This window comes from Aethalodelphis obliquidens, unplaced genomic scaffold (genome assembly GCF_003676395.1).
Source record: "Aethalodelphis obliquidens isolate GAN/ISIS:26980383/991018 unplaced genomic scaffold, ASM367639v1 scaffold68, whole genome shotgun sequence".
Taxonomy (NCBI): Eukaryota; Metazoa; Chordata; class Mammalia; order Artiodactyla; family Delphinidae; genus Aethalodelphis; species Aethalodelphis obliquidens.
The window spans coordinates 3,002,246-3,021,141 of NW_020838012.1; the positions used below are offsets into that span (position 1 = coordinate 3,002,246).

An 18,896-nucleotide genomic window follows, 5' to 3' on the forward strand; every position below is an offset into this window, starting at 1 on the left:
GCACAGTACATCCAATTAAAAATAAATTAGAAACTGTGGATAATGGATTAAATTGTGTTCACTGTATTTCTTTGCTCCCTCTATATTTTCTTTTTATATTAATTTATTTATTTTCATTAAAATCTTCTGTAAAATCCAAATATTTAGCAGTGAATTGATTATTCTCTGGGTACACTATAATTTAAACTATATTAATTGGAAATTGTATTTGTAGGTTTGAAGGAAAAAATTTAATCCTTGTACTGAAAATGAAGCTAGTACATATTAGTTTGCATTGCTTTTTCAGAAAAGATGTCACAGCTGAAGATGATCAAAGGAAAAATAAAGATTTTTATCAAAAAACAAAATTAGAATGCAAAATTTGAAAATAATGTCAATGACATCATTTCTGCCTATTTTATTTTTCTGAATTTTATGATGCATCAATTTCAGCCATAAATTATACTTTAGCAGAATCAAAAATGCCTTATGAATAATGGCTCCTTATTAATCTCAGCCTTGCTAATATCAAAAAGAAATATACCACGTGAGACTTCTGTTGCACAATACACCAAATTTAAGCATATTTTTTCATCAGTGTGAAGGTGTCTGCAGGTTAACTCCTCCTGCATAAGGTCATACTTTGTTTAGAGGAATCCTAGGGGAGGTGTTCCTGCGAAAACTATTCTGGAAAAACAAGCAGCATCTCTGTAACTTATGTTGTCCAATATAGCTGTATTAAGAGTGGCATATAGGGATTTCCCTGGTGGCACCGTGGTTGGGAATCCGCCTGCCAATGCAGGAGACAGGGGTTCTATCCCTGGTCCACGAAGATCCCACATGCCGCGGAGCAGCTAACCCCATGTGCCACAACTACTGAAGCCCGCGCACCTAGAGCCCGTACTCTGTAACAAGAGAAGCCACCGCAATGAGAAGCCTGCGCAGGGCAACAGAGAGTAGCCCTCGCTTGTACAACTAGAGAAAGCCCGCTCACAGCAATGAGGCCACAATGCAGCCAAAAATAAATTAATTAATTATTTTTTTTTAAGTGGCATATATTCTTCTATCTATATGTTGTTTCTTTCCCATAGATAAAATCTGTGAGAAAAATACACTTGAAGACAAGACCACAAACCCTGACTCTCAAAATCCAGCAGAATCAACTGGAACAAAGCCAGAGCAGAAGGAAATGGGGACTGGGAAAGAAGCCCTGGTCAGGTGAGAACTCAATAAAACACATAATACTGCACTCAAAAATTCAAACACCTATCCCCCACTTTAGCTGAGCAAAGGTCAGGAGAACTACAATAGTCACATAACACAAGGGACCTGGGCCGGAACTAAAAGGTTGTTTCTGTCCAGTTCATTGTTCCTTACCAGCCTGCCATGGCCACTAACCAGGATCTCTAGGCAGCCATTTGTCCATAGGCCATAGCACACCAACAAAAACGTTGTAGTCACATGTCTGAGTCATTAGTATCAGCTTGAAAACAGCTTACATATTTACTAGGCATGAATTTTTTAAAAAGGACTTGAAGAGAATGTATGATTCTTCTCTGAATTCATAAAGAAATGGCTATTCCAAGTCTGTAAACATTTTATTGTTCCAGAAGATTGATTATTATTTCCTTTCATCTGCTAAAGAAAGTGTGGTATGATAACCAAGAATAATTACAGAAGCAGATAATCTTTTTGCCACTGAAGGAATACAGTTATGTAAATACTTCCTACAAAATTACTGGAAATACCACAAAGGAGATGGCAATGTCAGTGTGAATCAGTGAATCCACAATAAAGCCCAACGAGAAGCTCCTTCATCTGGCCACTTCTTAGCATGTTTATGTGCCTGCTGATCCAATTTGAATTGCTTGACTATAGTTAACGTAATTGCAATAAGTGTACCCTTCTTATTTAACAGGCAAGAAGAGTTGTCATTTATAAAGAAGTTAAAAGTACTTATTCCTCCCCCTGACCCCCCATTCCCACTTCTCTCTCAGCAGCTCTACTGTATTAAACTGTGTGCTGCCAATAGGTGTCACCATGATAATCTAGGACCCGGTGTATTAGGTTGAACAATAGGCATCAGAAAGAGTGCATTTTCAATAAGCATATATTTGACTATATATGAAAATAAACACAAGCTCACTCTACCGCACATACAAAAAAAAAAGTTTGACAAAAATTAAGCCTGACATATTATTTAGGCAGAGGGAAGTTACTTAAACTCTGAAGCAAAGATTAGACTCTCACAACTGGGATAAGTAATTATATTATTTCTATAACTGTTGGTGTTTACAGATGATTTACGGTCCTGTTAGTGAGTCATTGTTATCTTTACTCCACAGATAAGCAGCCAAGGCACAAAAAGGTTAATTAGTTTGCCTGTAATCATAGGTCAGCTCTGCCAAGATCAGACTGCAAAAGACTCAGATCCCTGAGTGGAACTTTTTCCTCGCTCCCACCAATACACTCATTTTTAATCAACATCTTAACCTTCTGAACTGATCTCTCTTTCTAGCGTTTATTTTAGTATATTTAATTTTTTGTAACAACCAGGGTGATACATAAGTTTTCAAAGGACTGAAGTGGAAGCCATAACTAACATTTTTAGGGATGTATTCTTCTTAACCCAGTATAGTACTTTCACTCTTCTGAAATACGAAAATGCAAACATTTCAATTACACAGAAAATGGGTCATATCTCAAAAACACAAAACTCCTTGACACAGCCTTGTATACTTCCCACCTGTTTTACTTTGTCTTCCCCAACACACAGTTCCTTCCCTGTTGTCCCATCTCCCTGTTCCAGTCATACCTGTCCTATTTCAGACTCTTGTACTCAGGAATTGATTATTCTGTGGAATGTTTGATTATTCATTTTGCAATATAGTTAGCAAAGTCGCTTGAGAATTATTGACAAACTGAGTAGACCCAAGTTAGTTTAAAGCTCTGGCTTTATGGCTGGCCACACTTCTCCTCAAGATTGAGGGAGAACCAGCTGTATTGAAGGAGCAACTTAAAAGGGTCACTGGGAGTTCCAGTGTCACTTTTGACTAATATTACTGGGAATCTTAATTTCCAATACCATGGAGGACTTACCAAAGCCTTTCTGTTTTGATTTCATGGGTATCAGTGGTACCACATCTTGAATCCTAGAGAGCAGAGTTTCTATACATAGCTAGAAAATATCAATGATAAAATAACTTTCTATTAAAAGTGTTATTTCACAATACTCTCAATGAGTAAAGATGATTTTGGTATTTGCAGTTATTAATAATAAACAGTTTTAAACTTGGGCAAGGCCAGGTTTTAAAAAGCTCTTTCTCCTTGAAAAACATTAAGGATTTGATTGATTACAGGCACTAAATACAGATGCTGTGTGAGCGACTGATTCTCACTTCAACTTTTTGAAGTAACAAAAAAAGTTAATTATTAATAAATAAAATTTAAAGGTAGATTTTTTATTCTAAGTGCATTTACATTATCCTCTGACCTGAGCCATGGCTTGAATAGGAATTATGTGTTTAGGATGATCAATATCATCCTATTGTATTGGGAAGAATGCATGCTGTGGATTTTGCAGTCTCTGTGTGTGAAGTGCAGTGTGATATTATTGATTATGCCTTTAGTTTCTGTCACACTCAACAGAAGACAGGCAGAGGTAGATACCAGGAGAACCAACAGGATACAGATATAGATAGATATAGATATAGATATCACAACAGGATACATTTTTTTAACAACAAGATTATATATATAAAGAGATTTATTATAAGGAATTGGCTCACATGATTGTGGAGGCTGGGAAGTTCCTAAGATCTCCAGTCAGTGAGCTAGAAACCCAAGAGAGCCAATGATATAGTTCCAATCTGAGGCTGCAAGTCTCAGAATCAGGAGGCCTGATGCTATTAATTCCAGTGTGAAAGCTGCAAGCTGAAGACCCAAGAAGAGGCAATGTTTCAGTTCAAGTCTGAAGGCAGGAAGAGCTCATGTCCCTGCCCAGTCAGGCAGGAGGAATCCCTCTCATTCATGGGAGGGTCAGCCTTTTTGTTCTATTCAGGCAGGCTTTCAACTGATTGGGTGATGACCACTTACATTAGAGAGGGCAATCGGTTTTACTTAGTGTACAGGTTCAAATGTTAATGTCATCCAAAAGCACCCTCACAGACACACCTAGAATAGTTGGGTTTTTGGGGGGTTTTTTGTTTTTTTTTTTTTTTACATATCTGTTGTATTTTATTGCTTTGGCACAAAGACCATTGCAAAGTGCACAAGGAAAGATTAGCTATGATGTAATTTTCAGTTAAAATGAGTTTCTTCTTATAACATAGACAATTTCTAGAGGATGTTAAAAAAAAACAATTATCTGAGTCATGTAAAAGCATTTAACTTTTTTTTAAATATCTTTATTGGAGTATAATTGCTTTACAATGTTGTGTTAGTTTCTGTTGTACAACAAAGTGAATCAGCTATAAGTGTACATATATCCCCAAATCCCCTCCCTCTTGAGCCTCCCTCCCATCCTCCCTATCCCCTCCCTCTAGGTCGTCACAAAGTACTGAGCTGATCTCCCTATACTATGCAGCAGCTTCCCACTAGCCATCCATTTTACATTTGGTAGTGTATATATGTCAGTGCTACTCTCTCACTTCATCCCAACTTCCCTTTCCTCCCTTGTGCCCTCAAGTCCATTCTCTACAACTGTGTCTTTATCCCTGCCCTGTCACTAGGTTCATCAGTACCGTTTTTTTAGATTCCATATATGTGCTTTAGCATACGGTATTTTTTTTCTCTTTCAGACTTACTTCACTCTGTATGACAGACTCTAGGTCCATCCACCTCATTACAAATAACTCAATTTCGTTCCTTTTTATGGCTGAGTAATATTCCATTATATATATGTGCCATCTCTTCTTTATCCATTCATCTGTCAATGAACACTTAGGTTGCTTCCATGTCCTGGCTATTATAAATAGTGCTGCAATGAATATTGTGGTTCATGTACCTTTTTGAATTATGGTTTTCTCAGGGTATATGCCCAGTAGTGGGATTGCTGGGTCATGTGGTAGTTCTATTTGTAGTTTTTTAAGGAACCTCCATACTGTTCTCCATAGTGGCGGTATCAATTTACATTCCCACCAACAGTGCAAGAGGGTTCCCTTTTCTTCACAGCCTATCCAGAATTTAGTGTTTGTAGATTTTTTGATGATGGCCATTCTGACCAGTGTGAGGTGATACCTCACTGTGGTTTTGATTTGCATTTCTCTAATGATTAGTGATGTTGAGCATCCTTTCATGTGTTTGTTGGCAATCTGTATGTCTTCTTTGGAAAAATGTCTATTTAGGTCTTCTGCCCATTTTTGGATTGGGTTGTTTGTTTTTCTGATATTGAGCTGCATGAGCCCAGAATAGCTTTTGACCAAATACCTGGGGACCCTGTGGCCCAGTCAAGTTGACACATAAAATCAATTACCACACCACCTCCATTACTCACATAAAGGAACTGAAAGTTTTTCTGATGCTAAAATGCAGTCTTTTCTCACCATTTCACAGTCCTCTCATCTCACCTGCAATGGACTGAATGTTTGTGTTCCCTCAAAATTCACGTTTTGAAGCCCTAATCCCCAATGTGGCATTATCAGAAGATGGGATCTTTAGGAGGTGGACCCCATCATGCATGGAGTTCGTGCCCTTATAAAGAGAACCTAGAGAACTCTCTTGTTCTCTTTCCACCATGTGAGAATACAGCAAGAATCCTGCAAAACAGAAGACAGCTCTCACCAGAACCCAGCTCTGCTGGCACAGTGATCTCAGACTTCCAACTTCCAGAATGATGAGAAATGAATTTCTGTTGTTTATATGCCACCAGTCCATTGTATTTGTTATAGCAGTCTAAACAAGTAAGACATCACCTAACCCAGCCTTACCCAAAACTCTAACATAGAGCCTCAGTACCCTTGGGCATACATAATAACGACCTTCTTCTTCATCATGCCACATAACAGAAATTCTAATGTTAACTATTTACAAAGTTGGGTATCCTGTTTATAAAATATTTCCTTGTCTCAAATATTGTTTTGTAAGGATACAAGAGTATGGTTATATGCCTAAGCCAAATTCACATGTTATGTCTATTTAGCTCTTTATATAAACACAAAAAGAAGGGGTCAGTAAAGTTGACATTATTATTATAAAGATGTGAATTTCATAAAACAAAATCACTTCTGTGATTCTGTGATTTTTTTTCATCCAACTCTCAATAAGATTCTAAATAGAACCTAAAACTAATTTTCTGGCCACAGTAATAATACTTATCTCAAATACATGTCAGCCCAGGAGGAGATTTCTTTTCAAGATATCCAAGTATTACATATCCACATTTCTGACTGGGATACATTTGTGTTAAACTAGATTATTTATTTATATATTTATTTATTCTTTTTTTATATCCTTTCAGAATGTTCTCTAAGTTGTTTATCCAGGGGAAAAATATTCTTTGCACATCTTCCCAGAAAAAAGCAACCAATTCATTATCTTGTCAGATGAATCATTTAGCTTCTGAAAGACATGGGGTTCACCCCTGGAAAGTCCCATTGATGCCATTTGTCCATTACCGAGAAAAACAGCCTGTTTCTGGCATTCCATCTCAGCACATTCTTATTTTTTAATATAAAAAAGTGCATTTTGATGGACACTAATGAATAGCAAGCAAAAGATGTGTTTTGCCTGGAAATGTCAAATAGCTGTGTCTGAAAAGGAGACAGAGTTGAACGCCTGATAGGTTAAGTGGTTAAATGATGAACAAGCGAGTGAAAAGTTCAATGCCCATGACTGGGGTGCACTGCAAGACTGACTTTTACAGTTATAGTATATGGCTTTTCATCACCGTTGCTACCCATAATGCCAAGAAGGAAGGTTATTTCTATGAATAGCCTTCTTTGTTCATAATAGCAATCAGTCTCTATTTGGGTGGTTTTAAAATAAGCAGTCATATCACAGCAGGAACAATGAGAGCAGAATAGAATTCAGAATCTTATCAGCACTCATAAACATAGACGTGTATTGTCTTGTAGCTAGAAAAAGCAAGAATCACTGCCGTAAAGACGCTTAAAAATCCATATGTGACTTTATAGTTGAAATAGAAAAGGAACGTCAGCTATCAACTTTATAAAAATAAAATACTATTTATACTACAATAATTTATAAGCATGTAAAAAAATAAAATCAGCTACACATGTGCTAATTCTGTGGGATGCATAATAAAAAAATGAAGCACTATTATTTTTAGCCCCAAATTAGAATTTTCCTCTGTGGTAAGCAATACTTTTATAATTAGGCATTGCAAACAATTTTAACAACAGATTGGCATCTCATTTTAATAATGATTGCTAACTTATATTTCTAGCAATATGGCAGACTAAACATTTGTAGAAAACTCTTTGGGGAGAATGTAATTAAAACTACTAGGTAAATGGGGCTTCCCTGGTGGCGCAGTGGTTGAGAGTCCGCCTGCCGATGCAGGGGACGCAGGTTCGTGCCCCGGTCCAGGAAGATCCCACATGCCGCGGAGCGGCTGGGCCCGTGAGCTATGGCCGCTGACCCTGCACGTCTGGAGCCTGTGCTCCGCAACGGGAGAGGCCACAACAGTGAGAGGCCCATGTACCACAAAAAAAAAAAACAAAAAAAAAACAAAAAACTACTAGGTAAATATAAAACCTACATTTGAATCCATGCCTGAGCTAGTGAAAAATAAATTCTACTGATAGAAAGTTTCAAGAACTGGTGTTTGCCCCGAGGATTTTTCCAAACTCTACAGCCTAGATCTGAGTTGAAATGTGTCATTAGTGAAACAAAACCTGGGATTAAACTGGATGCAAAACACAGGTTGGAAACTCTTTCATAAAACTAGGATTCCACAGGGTAACCCACTGGAGGGTAAACTACTTCTCAGAGGGAAACAGCTTGAGTAATACTTGCCTTTGTCCTGGCTTTGAGTGGGAAAAATGGAAGAAATTTAAAATTGGGGGCGAGGCAGGGGGTGTGGAATGAAGGAGGAGAGGACAGGGGAGGGAAGGGGCAGAGAAGAAAGGGAAGGGGAGAAGAGGAAGGTGAAGAAAAACAATTCTTAGCCATAAGCCAATATTCAAATAGACCTAGAACCAGAATTCTTATACTATCTATATTCTGAATAAAAAATGAGGCTAAAAAAATTTAAAACAATTAAACTTGAGAGCCCATACATCTGCCAAAAACCAACACAATCTGGAAGAAAACAAACTTTAAAACCACATCTCAAAATATCCCTATTGATAAAGTTTCGATTAACATGAACTCACAGTCAAAAATTACTAAACACATGAGGAAATAATTCGCTGTGAACAAGACAACAGAAACCAAAAACTGCAGACTCTTGAAAACCTACAGATGATGAATTTATCAAAAACAGTATTCTGTATAAGTATGTGATATATATTAAAAGAAATAAAAGAGAAGATTGAAAATAAGATAAGAAACAACAAACCAGAAATCGTCAGAATTGACAAGGTATTTCTGCAAGTTAACTGAGAAGAACATCTAGAAATGAAAAGTATAATCTCTAAAATTAGAAAGTCAGTGAGTTAGACCAGATTAGACAGAGTTGAAGAGTTAGCAAAGTGGATGACAAATCTGAAGAAATCACCCCAACTTCCACCATAAAGAAAAAAGATGGAAAATATAAGAGATTAAAATTAAGAAGTGTGGAGGAAAGTATGAAAAGGTACAAAATGCAGATAATCAGAATTCCAGAAAAAGATAATAAATAGAATGGTGGAGAATCAATATTCAAAGAGATAATGCAATTGATAAAACATAGTAGCCCTCAAATTCAGTAAGGCAAATAAATCCAAATCAGCATAAATAAAATGAATTAACCCTAAATATATTCTAATAAAACTTAAAAGTACAAAAGAAAAAGATTTTTTAATTAGCCAGAAAGTAAATACAGACCACATAAAATAGGAGAAGTAAACTAACAAACATCTGACTTCTCAACAGCAACAATGGAAACCAGTAAACAGTAGAATGGCATTATCAAGATTCTAAAAGTAATAGTCAACCTGGAATTCTATACCAGGTGAAATTATTGTTCAAAAAAGAGAGTAAAGTGTAGATATTTTCAGTCAAGCAAAACTGAAGGGAGCTTAGAAGTTTTTTAACGTATACTTCAGGAAAAGAAAAATTATCTGAGGAGGAAAGACTCAAATTGGGGTAGTCAGGGATCAGTCAGGAAAAAAGAATTTATTCTAAATATTTCAATGAGAAGTAATTAAATACAAGGGACTCTGTAGTTTAAAAATTTTTGTAAGAGGTAGGAGAGCAAAGTTCAAGGGTGGAGACTGCAACACAGAAATTAGAAAAGTGCAGAAAGTAGCTACCAAAGCCACAGCTGCCCCTTAATTTCAAAGCTGGAGACAGGCAGTAGAATATAAAGTCTGAAGAAGGTTCAGGAGATCTGCTGCTTCTGCTTCTATGCTCTGGTCTTCTGCCAGATGACAACTGAACTGTGCCTTCCTTTTAACTTTCAAATCACCTACAAATGTGTCTCATTGGTGGAATTTAAATCAGAACCCTCCTGGCAAGGGATTCTTAAAAATAAGGTTCCCAGGCTTTCAGCCACTGCAATAACATGGGAAAGTATAAAAAGGAACAGAAATGCCACTGATTGCAAATAGACAATCCAGCACAGAGATTCAAGGAGAAATGAGTGGAGAAAATGGCAAGCATGTGGGTAAATAGAAATATACATTAACACCATGAAATAATTATAATAATGTCTAAATTGAGGGTAAAAAGTGAGATGGAACTAAACTATTCCCTCTACAGTAGGGTGATTGGCATAAAAAAGAATTAAGAATTTGATCAATTTTAGAACTTCTTAATTAAACATGCATGTTAAAATATATTTGAAGAACACTAATTTAATTAAAATAGAGTATTTAACCTCCATACAGTAAACATATATGATTTTAATATTATAAGATGATAGACGAGAGACAGAGAGAGCACAGAGCAATTCTGTCAATTACAAAATGAAACTGATGATTCCATGCTCCTAGATGGGTGATATTAAAATGCTTCTTTTTGTTTTTTCATAGACTTAACATTTAAAAATTCATTAAGGATATATTATATTTGAACAACACAACTGACAATTTAAATCTGAAAGAAATTTAGAGAACCCTTATATCCGGTAACTGAAGAATAAACAGTTATTTCAAGTTTACTTAGAACATTACAAAAATTAGAACATTACAAGAGCTTAATACATTTTACTATGTAAAACAAAAAAAGCAAACAAACAAGGTACACTGTAAAATCTCCCAGGAGCTCTTTAAAAATACAAATGTTTGTGTTCTACCCCCAGTGATACTGATTTCATTGGTCTGGGGTGGGTTCTAGGCCTTAGTGTGTCTGAAAATCACTCAAGTGATTCCAAGGTCCATCTAGGACAGAGAACCATTTCACTAGGAGTGACCATTTCATAAATTGAAACCTAAAGTAGGTCTTAATAAATTTTAAAGATTTCACATTGAATATATTTCTAATCACTATGCAATAAAGTTAGAAGTTAATTTTTTTAAAACTAAATTTTTGAAAAATCTCACATAATTAAAATTTAAATCACACTTTTAAGTGGCCCTTGCATCAACAAATACATCATTAGTGAAATTAGAAAATATTCAGAAAGGAAACACAATGAAAATATTGCACACCAAACTTATAGAATAATAAAGATACTAACAGGTATTTGTTTTTTTTTCCTTTTATTTTTTCTCTTTTCCTTTTTTGTTTTTAACTAGAAAAGTTGGTTATAAAATTTCTTGGAAGAACAAACAAGCAAACATAACAAGGAAAACGCTGAAAATGGAGTTTTTAGAGTAATGTAGGTGGTATAAGTCCTACCAAATATTAAAACCTATTTAAAAACCTTTGTAATAAAAAAAAATAGTGTGACATTGGCACATGAATAGCTAAACCAATAGTATAGAGAATACAGAAATAGACCTAACTGCATATAAAAATGTAGTGTATGATAAAGTTGGCATCTAAAATCAGTACAAAAAATGTAGATTTAAATAAGTGGTATTAGAGTAACTGGATAGCCATATAGAAAAAAAGTAAAATTGGATCTGTCCCTCATGCAGCACACAAGGATAAATTCCCAATGAATCAGAGATTTAAATGTAAAATAGTGAAACAGCACAAGTACTAGGAAAAGAGGTTCAAACCCCTTCATAACCTGGAAAGGTACATTAATCCCCAAATTCAAAATTCAGAAGCAAAAAAGCAAGAGCTTAATACATTTTACTATGTAAAACAAAAGCAAAGCAAACAAACAAAAAACTTTTCATTACAAAAAAATTATAAGCAACAAAAAAAAAGAGACAAAATAAGCAAAATATCCAGGTATGAAAATTCTCACTGCTATTTTCTTTGGGGATTGATTATTTTATTTGGGGATTAACAGACATTTAAATTTTTTCATTAAGATAGTTTACAACTGTTAATGACTCAATCAAGTTGATATCTTTGTGATATGTTACTACCACAATTTTATTTTCCTCTTTTTAAAATCTAATACCAGAAGTACAATGTACTTACCTAATAGCATAGAGCAAAACCACTATGTCATGTAATCCCAGGAGTAAAATAATAATCCTGACACTCAATACAGCGCAATCTGAAAGTCCATCTTGACCTCAAAAAAAAGTAATTATTAGTAGTGTATATATTTGCATATATTATATATAATATAATATTCATATCTTATGTATACATTATTCATATACATATAATATATGAGTATATTTGGTGACAAATTACCTGCTAAAGTCTCCACCTGTGCTTTCTACTCTTAAAAGTCATTAATATTGTGCCAGAAATTATATGTGGCACATGAAGATGAAACAGACCAGTATCAGAAACATCAAGAGTGATTTACTAGTAGGCAGTTAGACATGAGTCAGCAGACAGAAGACAAAAATTTTATGAATATGCGTAGTTGCCTTGAGAGAGGAACGAGCCTACAGACACAGTTTGTGACCCTATTTAAATCACTTCTGACATGTCAGTTGCCTGTTGCCATAGAAAACCAGAGCAGACAGAATTTGTGTCTACTTTCTTTTTTTTGGGGGGGGGGGCATAGAGAGAAGGAAAACAGACAAATTTTGTATTATTTTATGGCACCTAAATTGTGACTTCTAAAAAAAATAGATCTACTTATTTACCTAGTACAGTGAAGGGAACCATAGAATAATTGGTGGATTTTTTGAAAGTTTTTAAAAATTATGCAAGTGGACAAATTCAGATTACTATGAGGCAGGCAAATAATACCCATGTATAAAGCACATGGGATATGGAAACAACAGAGCGAGCAAGATGATAAGAGACAGGAGAAGAGGGGATACTGAGGTGAATTGGAGTGCATCCAGGGATTCCTCCTTCCCTTAAAGAGCCAGTCCAGCTGAGAGATGCCATAGGGAAAAATGAGTCCAGTGATGCCAATATTATCTGATTCTTTTAAGAAAACCCCACAATGAATACTACTAAAATAATTTGAAATTCTTTTAAACTATAGGCCAAACAAAACACAGCAACCATCTCTGCCTTAAAAGGGTAGGCTAGGGCTTCCGTGGTGGTGCAGTGGTTGAGAGTCCGCCTGCCGATGCAGGGGACACGGGTTCGTGCCCCGGTCCGGGAAGATCCCACATGCCGCGGAGCGGCTGGGCACGTGAGCCATGGCCGCTGAGCCTGCGCGTCCGGAGCCTGTGCTCCGCAACGGGAGAGGCCACAACAGTGAGAGGCCCGCGTACCGCGAAAAAAAAAAAAAAGGGTAGGCTAGTTCTAAACAAGTTGACTGTTAAAAAATATAATTCCATTATAAAATTAGAGATATGGTCCACAGGAAAAATATTCATTATTGCTGTTCCCAATGTGAAGCACATATAGAGAACAAAATCAAAACTATAAGAATATTTTGTGGATTATAATTAATAACTGTACGTTTCCTTTCAGTATTTTTGTTATTTTTAGGATTTGGGTTTATACTATATTATTTTTTTAGATATTATATTTTAGTTATTTTAGATATCTTTTGTCTGATATTACTTAATAAGCAGTCTTCCATTTGAACAGCATGTTTTTATAGCCAGTCTCTTTAATGCATTCATAATAGTCCAAATAGCATAAATAGCAAGAGCCTAGAAAAGAGGTTTTGTTGATTCTATTTGAAAGTTCATTGACTGATGGAAGTTGGAAGATTTGGTTAAAAAAAAAAAAAAAAAAAAGGTAAAATGGAAGCTCCCTAATGTGAGAGAATAACTAGATGAGTCATTGTGTTTTTTTAAATCTTTATCTCCTTGGGAAGAGGAAAATGATGGGTCTGCCTAGGACTGGCATTAGCAGGAGACAAGAGCATGATGAGGCAAAGGAGTAGAGATGAAGGAGGGGGTACCTCCCTACCTGGTGACAGCAGCAGACAAAAGAGCTGAATCACCTGAGAAAGGGAAAAAAAAGAGTTTCCCACATAGTGAGAGACAATTTCAGCCATGGGGAACAGCAAAACTAGCACAGTGATTTGCAGCATATCGGTTCTAAAAAGCAGCAAAAATGCTATGCAGATAAGCTGAGGGGAGCAACCCCATAAGCAACCTAAAAGTAAGCTGGCCTGTGGGAATCAGGATGGGAAATGGAAGCTTATCAGACACCCTCACACTCTCTCCACCCTTCTTGAGGAAGGAAGGTACTTGAATGTTTCAGCAAGTCAGCAAAGTTATGGGGAATTGCTCATTTACTAGAGTGGGGCAATTGCCAGAGAGGTTGACAATTTTATCTCAAATGTTTAGCACAGGGTCTGGCACTTATTATATGCAGCTGAAGATAATTGCTTTGTGAATAAAACATTGTATATTTTACTCTGCTCCAAGTAGATTTCAAGAAGAGGGATCACAAAGTGAAACATATATATATATATATATATTTTAAATTTCTGATAGAAATTTTATGAGTACATATAGTTTAATGCCTGAAAACTGTTCTCATTTTAAATATAGGAATCTTTTCAAATATGGCTATTTTCACTAATCATAATATGTCTTGCCAGTTTTTCCTTTATCTTTATATGAAAGGTAATGTTTTCGTTTATTGTTACCCTTTTCCAGCATCCCATAATATCCAGTTTGTTATATAATGTGGTAAAAAATACAACGGAGAGCTTAAATGTCTAATAATTCTATTCCAATAAATGTTCACCCTAATTCTGCTGAAGCAAGGAATAGTTTCACAACTAGTTTATGTGCCAACCATCAGCTAGGTAAATCGCTTCTACCTAGCCTAATGATTCATTTTATTCCAACTTTTTTTATGCAACTGTTTACCAGAGCCCTTATCTGGGCATCCAGCTCACAAAAACAGGCCTGTTTTGAGCCCTCCCAAACGCTGGTCATGGTAAGGCATTGACAGACAGTAGAAAAACAACTGTGCCAGAAGGAAAAAGCAGCAAGAGGACAAGCCAACAAAACAGAAGCTACCATAAGTTCCACATGCTTCCACCACCAAGTGTAATGTGTGTCTGGATCTGTACACTTTACACGGGCCTCTCACTGTTCCAGCCTCTCCCGTTGCGGAGCACAGACTCCGGACGCGCAGGCTCAGCGGTTGTGGCTCACGGGCCCAGCCGCTTTGCGGCATGTGGGATCTTCCCGGACCTGGGCACGAACCCGTGTGCCCTGCATCGGCAGGCGGACTCTCAACCACTGCGCCACCAGGGATGCTCTGGGCCTGTACCGTTTTAATTAGCTTTTGCTCCTATTACAGTGGATGAGCTGAACACACCATGTTTCAAGGCGGATTCCTCCAGGAGTGTCCATCCCCCTCATCTACTCAGGACGTCACTTGGGCAGTGTTCCCTTTCTCTCCCTCACCACCTCTCTGTTGGATCATTTCTATAAGCATCTAAACATGTTGTAGCAGTTCTCACATTTAAACAACAGCAACAAAATGCCCCCCTTAGTTCCACGTGAGCATCAGCTATTGTCCTATTTGTCTGCTCCTCTTACAGCAAATCTCTTCAAACCAATTACCTATATTCACTTTTTCTATTTCCCCTCCTCCCATGTCTTTGTGACCCTGTTTCAACCAGGATTTTATTCCTTCATTCCACCAGTTTTTTCCCCACTTTTATGAACGTTTTTATTGGCTTTGTCCACTTTTACCAAAGTCAGCAATACCTCCTATGTTGCCAAAGCCAATGGTCAGGCCTCAGTTCTGCTTTTTTCCACCCATCAGAAGCAATTCAGGGTTGATCCCTCACTCCCTTCTTGAAATACTATCTTCATTTGGTTTGCCAGATGCCTCTCTCTCTGATTTATGCCCTATCTCAGTGGACATTCTCCTCACCATTCATTGATGGCTCCATCTCATCTCCCCAACCTCTAAACTTGGAAAGCTCCAAGCACAATCTTCAGACCCCTCCTCTGCTCTTCCTACATTCTCTTAGTATGTGATTTTATCTGGTCCTATGGTTTTAAGCAACATTGACACCCTGATGATTCCCAAATTTATATCTCCAGTCCAGATCTCTCCCCAGAACCTCAGTTTCACATACCAATTGCCTACTTAATATTTCCACCACCACAGTGGTGTCTATTTGACATGTCCCTTAATTCCCTCACTTCTTCCAAATCTGTTCCTCCTACGTCTTCCTCTTCTCAGTAGAAGGCACCTTCATTCTTCCATTTGCTCAAAAATTCACCTTCTTTTTTCTCTCATTCAGTACAGCCAATCCAATAGCAAATTCTGTTGGCTGTTCCTTTGGGACATATTCAGAATCTGACCACATCTCAGCATCTCACACACAGCTGCAACAATGTCTCCTCACTGGTCACCTAGCTTCCACTGTTTGCCCCCTATAATCTGTGTTCAACAGAACAGCCTGGGTGATTGTGCTGAAATGCAAATCATCCCTTTCTCCTCCAGACTCTCCAGTGGCTTCCCATTTCATTCTGAGTGAAAGCTGAAGTCCTCATAATGGCTCACAGGGCCCTACGTTATCTCCCCTGCCACCAACCTCTCCGCTGCTCCTCTGACCTTAGCCCCCACCACTTTCACTCTTTCACTCTGACCCAGCCACACCCGAACAGGCTTCCCTCAGATCTCCACATAACTTCCTCCCTCACTTCTTTCAAAGTCTCTGCTTAAATTTCACCTTATTGGAGGGACCTTCCCTGACCACCCGATAGAAAATAGCAGTGTCTTTCACTCCTCCAACTCCATTACCCTGATTTTTTTTTCTTTGTTGCATTTACCATCACCTGACATAGTCTGTATTTTTTAAATGTTTATGTTGTCTGTCTCTCCCTACCAGAAAGTAAGGACTTCATTATGTTTACTTCTATATTCCCAATGTCCAGAAGACTCCTGGCATATAGTAGACATACAATAAGTGAATGAATGAATAATTGAATGATTGAGATCCACAAATTATATAATTTTGGAGGGAAGATAATGCTTTTCCCATAAATATTTACTTCACTCTTAAAATTCTTAAATCTAAACTATTGTCAAGTTAATTTCTCTTAAGTAACTGCACATCTTCCTCCATGAATATATTTGATCAAGCTCCATGTCTGATTTCACAAAATTTTTATCACAAAATACCACCAAGTTTTTTACAATGTCTCATAGCAAATTCACAATTTAATGTGCTTTTAAGCTATTTGGGGTCAAAAACAAAATTGGACCCTCATGCTTTAACTGATTCCACAAGTATAAGAAGTAGAAGTTATGCATTTGATTTCCTCTCTACAATTGTTGGTTTCAACTGCAATCATTCTAATGACTCATGTGACAACCAGATTTTGAGAAGGCACGGTAATCCGGAGGTGATTGCACTCGGTAGTCACCTCCAGAGTCTAGGACATGAGTTAAGACTCAAATGAAAGGAAAACAATGGTTGAAGTCTGGACTTCGGTAGGCATCTCTCTGTGTAACAAAAGCACCAGGCTATGGGACACAGTAAGCTTCCTACTCAGGGCAAAACTAATTGGAGAAAGGTGTGCTTCTCGCAGGATTAAGATACAAATGGTGGCCACATGAAAGAGCTCTCAAGGCTGTTACACTTTTCCCCACTTGGAGCTCAATGCACTGTTTTTCTCCCAGTAATGAGCAATGCATTTACTCACATGCTTTTAAAATTAGAATCAGGGGATATTTTTTAAAGTAATGAATGTTTTGCTTAAACCGTACCAACATGTGTTTTGAAAGGAACTGGAAATGTAACATATGGTTCATGTAGACTGAAACAGGCCTTGTTCAGACATTAATCTGAGGGGAAGAGGGGCTGTTTGCCTAGTTGGCCCCCTTAGGCACAGCAATCATTACTCAATCATCAATGTATTCTTCTTAGATCAAATATTTGGTTTTAATGGAACCTGACAAAGTACTTCACTCCCGACTTACAAAGACAATTTTGAAAAGATTCACTGAGGAATATAAACTACAATATGGAAGGAACTGTGTTCTGATTAACAGGCCATTTATGCAGGCAGCTACAATTAAATTACCGTACTTAGCTCACTATTAATAGAGGACTTCAATAAAGTTCTGAAGTTAACAACCCTTGCTCATCAATAACTTGGTGAAAATTTAGCTGGGTTGAACAACCAGCTTCTGTTTGGTTTCTTCAGGTCAGCATCTGGTTCTGCATCTGCCTGTTCCTATTCCATGTCTCACTATGTCCACAGCATTTGGATCAACTCCATGCATTGGGACAAATACAAATTTAGCAGGCCTAGCATTTCACCATCTCACTGCCCACTGGAGGCCAAAACCTTTGGTGCCATATGTAAACCATCTGCAGCTTCATCCCAGAAACTCAGGCTGTAATTTTTCTCTGAATCCTCATACGCTCATGTCAGGTATGTCCCTGGTATCAACGCAGCCCTCAGTATTTGGATTTGACAGTCTCTTCTGCTTGCAATCAGAGAAGTTTTTCTGCTTTTAAGGGCTTATGTGATTAGACTGGGCCCACCCAAATAATCTCCCATTTTAAAATCTGTAAGCTGCCAAATTCCTTTTGCCATTAACATAACATATTCCCAGGTTCCAAAGATGAGAGCACGGACACCTTTGGAAGGGCCACCTTTTCTTTTATTCACACCTGAGGTTTATCCACTCTGGAGAATTCAAAAAGTTTACAGACCCTCAGCATAATTTTGGCGGGCAAATAGAGTAAAAGACTGAACAAAAATTAAGCAATGACAATGAAATCTTTCCAAGACCTGAGTTTTAATTGGCCAAAGAAAAAAGCTGCCTACTCACTGACAGAAATACATATGAGAATTCTACTCAAAGCAAAATACTGGCAAACAACTTCAGATAATTAGAATTCCTAGGCAATTTGCTTCTTCCAAGATGCTTTTCGAGAGGTATGTGGAGGAGTTTATCGTCTGTGGCTTTAAATGCTTAGACATGGGCTAGTTTAAATTAATTCCAAATCTAATTTTAAATCTAATATGTCCTTAAATGTAGCTGCTGATACCATATTTCTAGTTCCTGGAATGCTAGTGACCTCTGAATTAAGGAGACTTATTACCCTTGTCATTTGCTCATACAAATGATCCCCCAAATTTAAAAAAAAAAGATGGTGTTTTGAAAGTCCTAATGCATTTTTCCATTGTAACAATGTTAAAAGTAACACATGGAAGGTAGACCTACAGAATTCAATTTAGATCATCATTTATTTAAGACCAGTGCTACTTGAAAAGGACTGTAGAACTAATCATGAGAAATTGTATTCTGAGTTCCAACTTGGAACACATCACTGCTAGGGTGCCCCCGACACAGAGCTCCTGTCTCAACTCCCTGCAGTGGATCAA

The 18,896-nt window shown here is 37.2% G+C and overlaps 1 protein-coding gene across 1 annotated transcript in view; it reads left to right on the forward strand.

The window, feature by feature from the left end:
• The window catches only part of CNGB3 (cyclic nucleotide gated channel subunit beta 3), a 141,759-nt gene that overhangs the window by 16,647 nt on the left and 106,216 nt on the right, over window positions 1–18,896 (forward strand). The window contains exon 3 of the mRNA XM_027089761.1: window positions 1,071–1,197. Within this exon, the coding sequence (XP_026945562.1) occupies window positions 1,071–1,197 (127 nt within the window). The remainder of the gene's footprint in view (window positions 1–1,070; window positions 1,198–18,896) is intronic.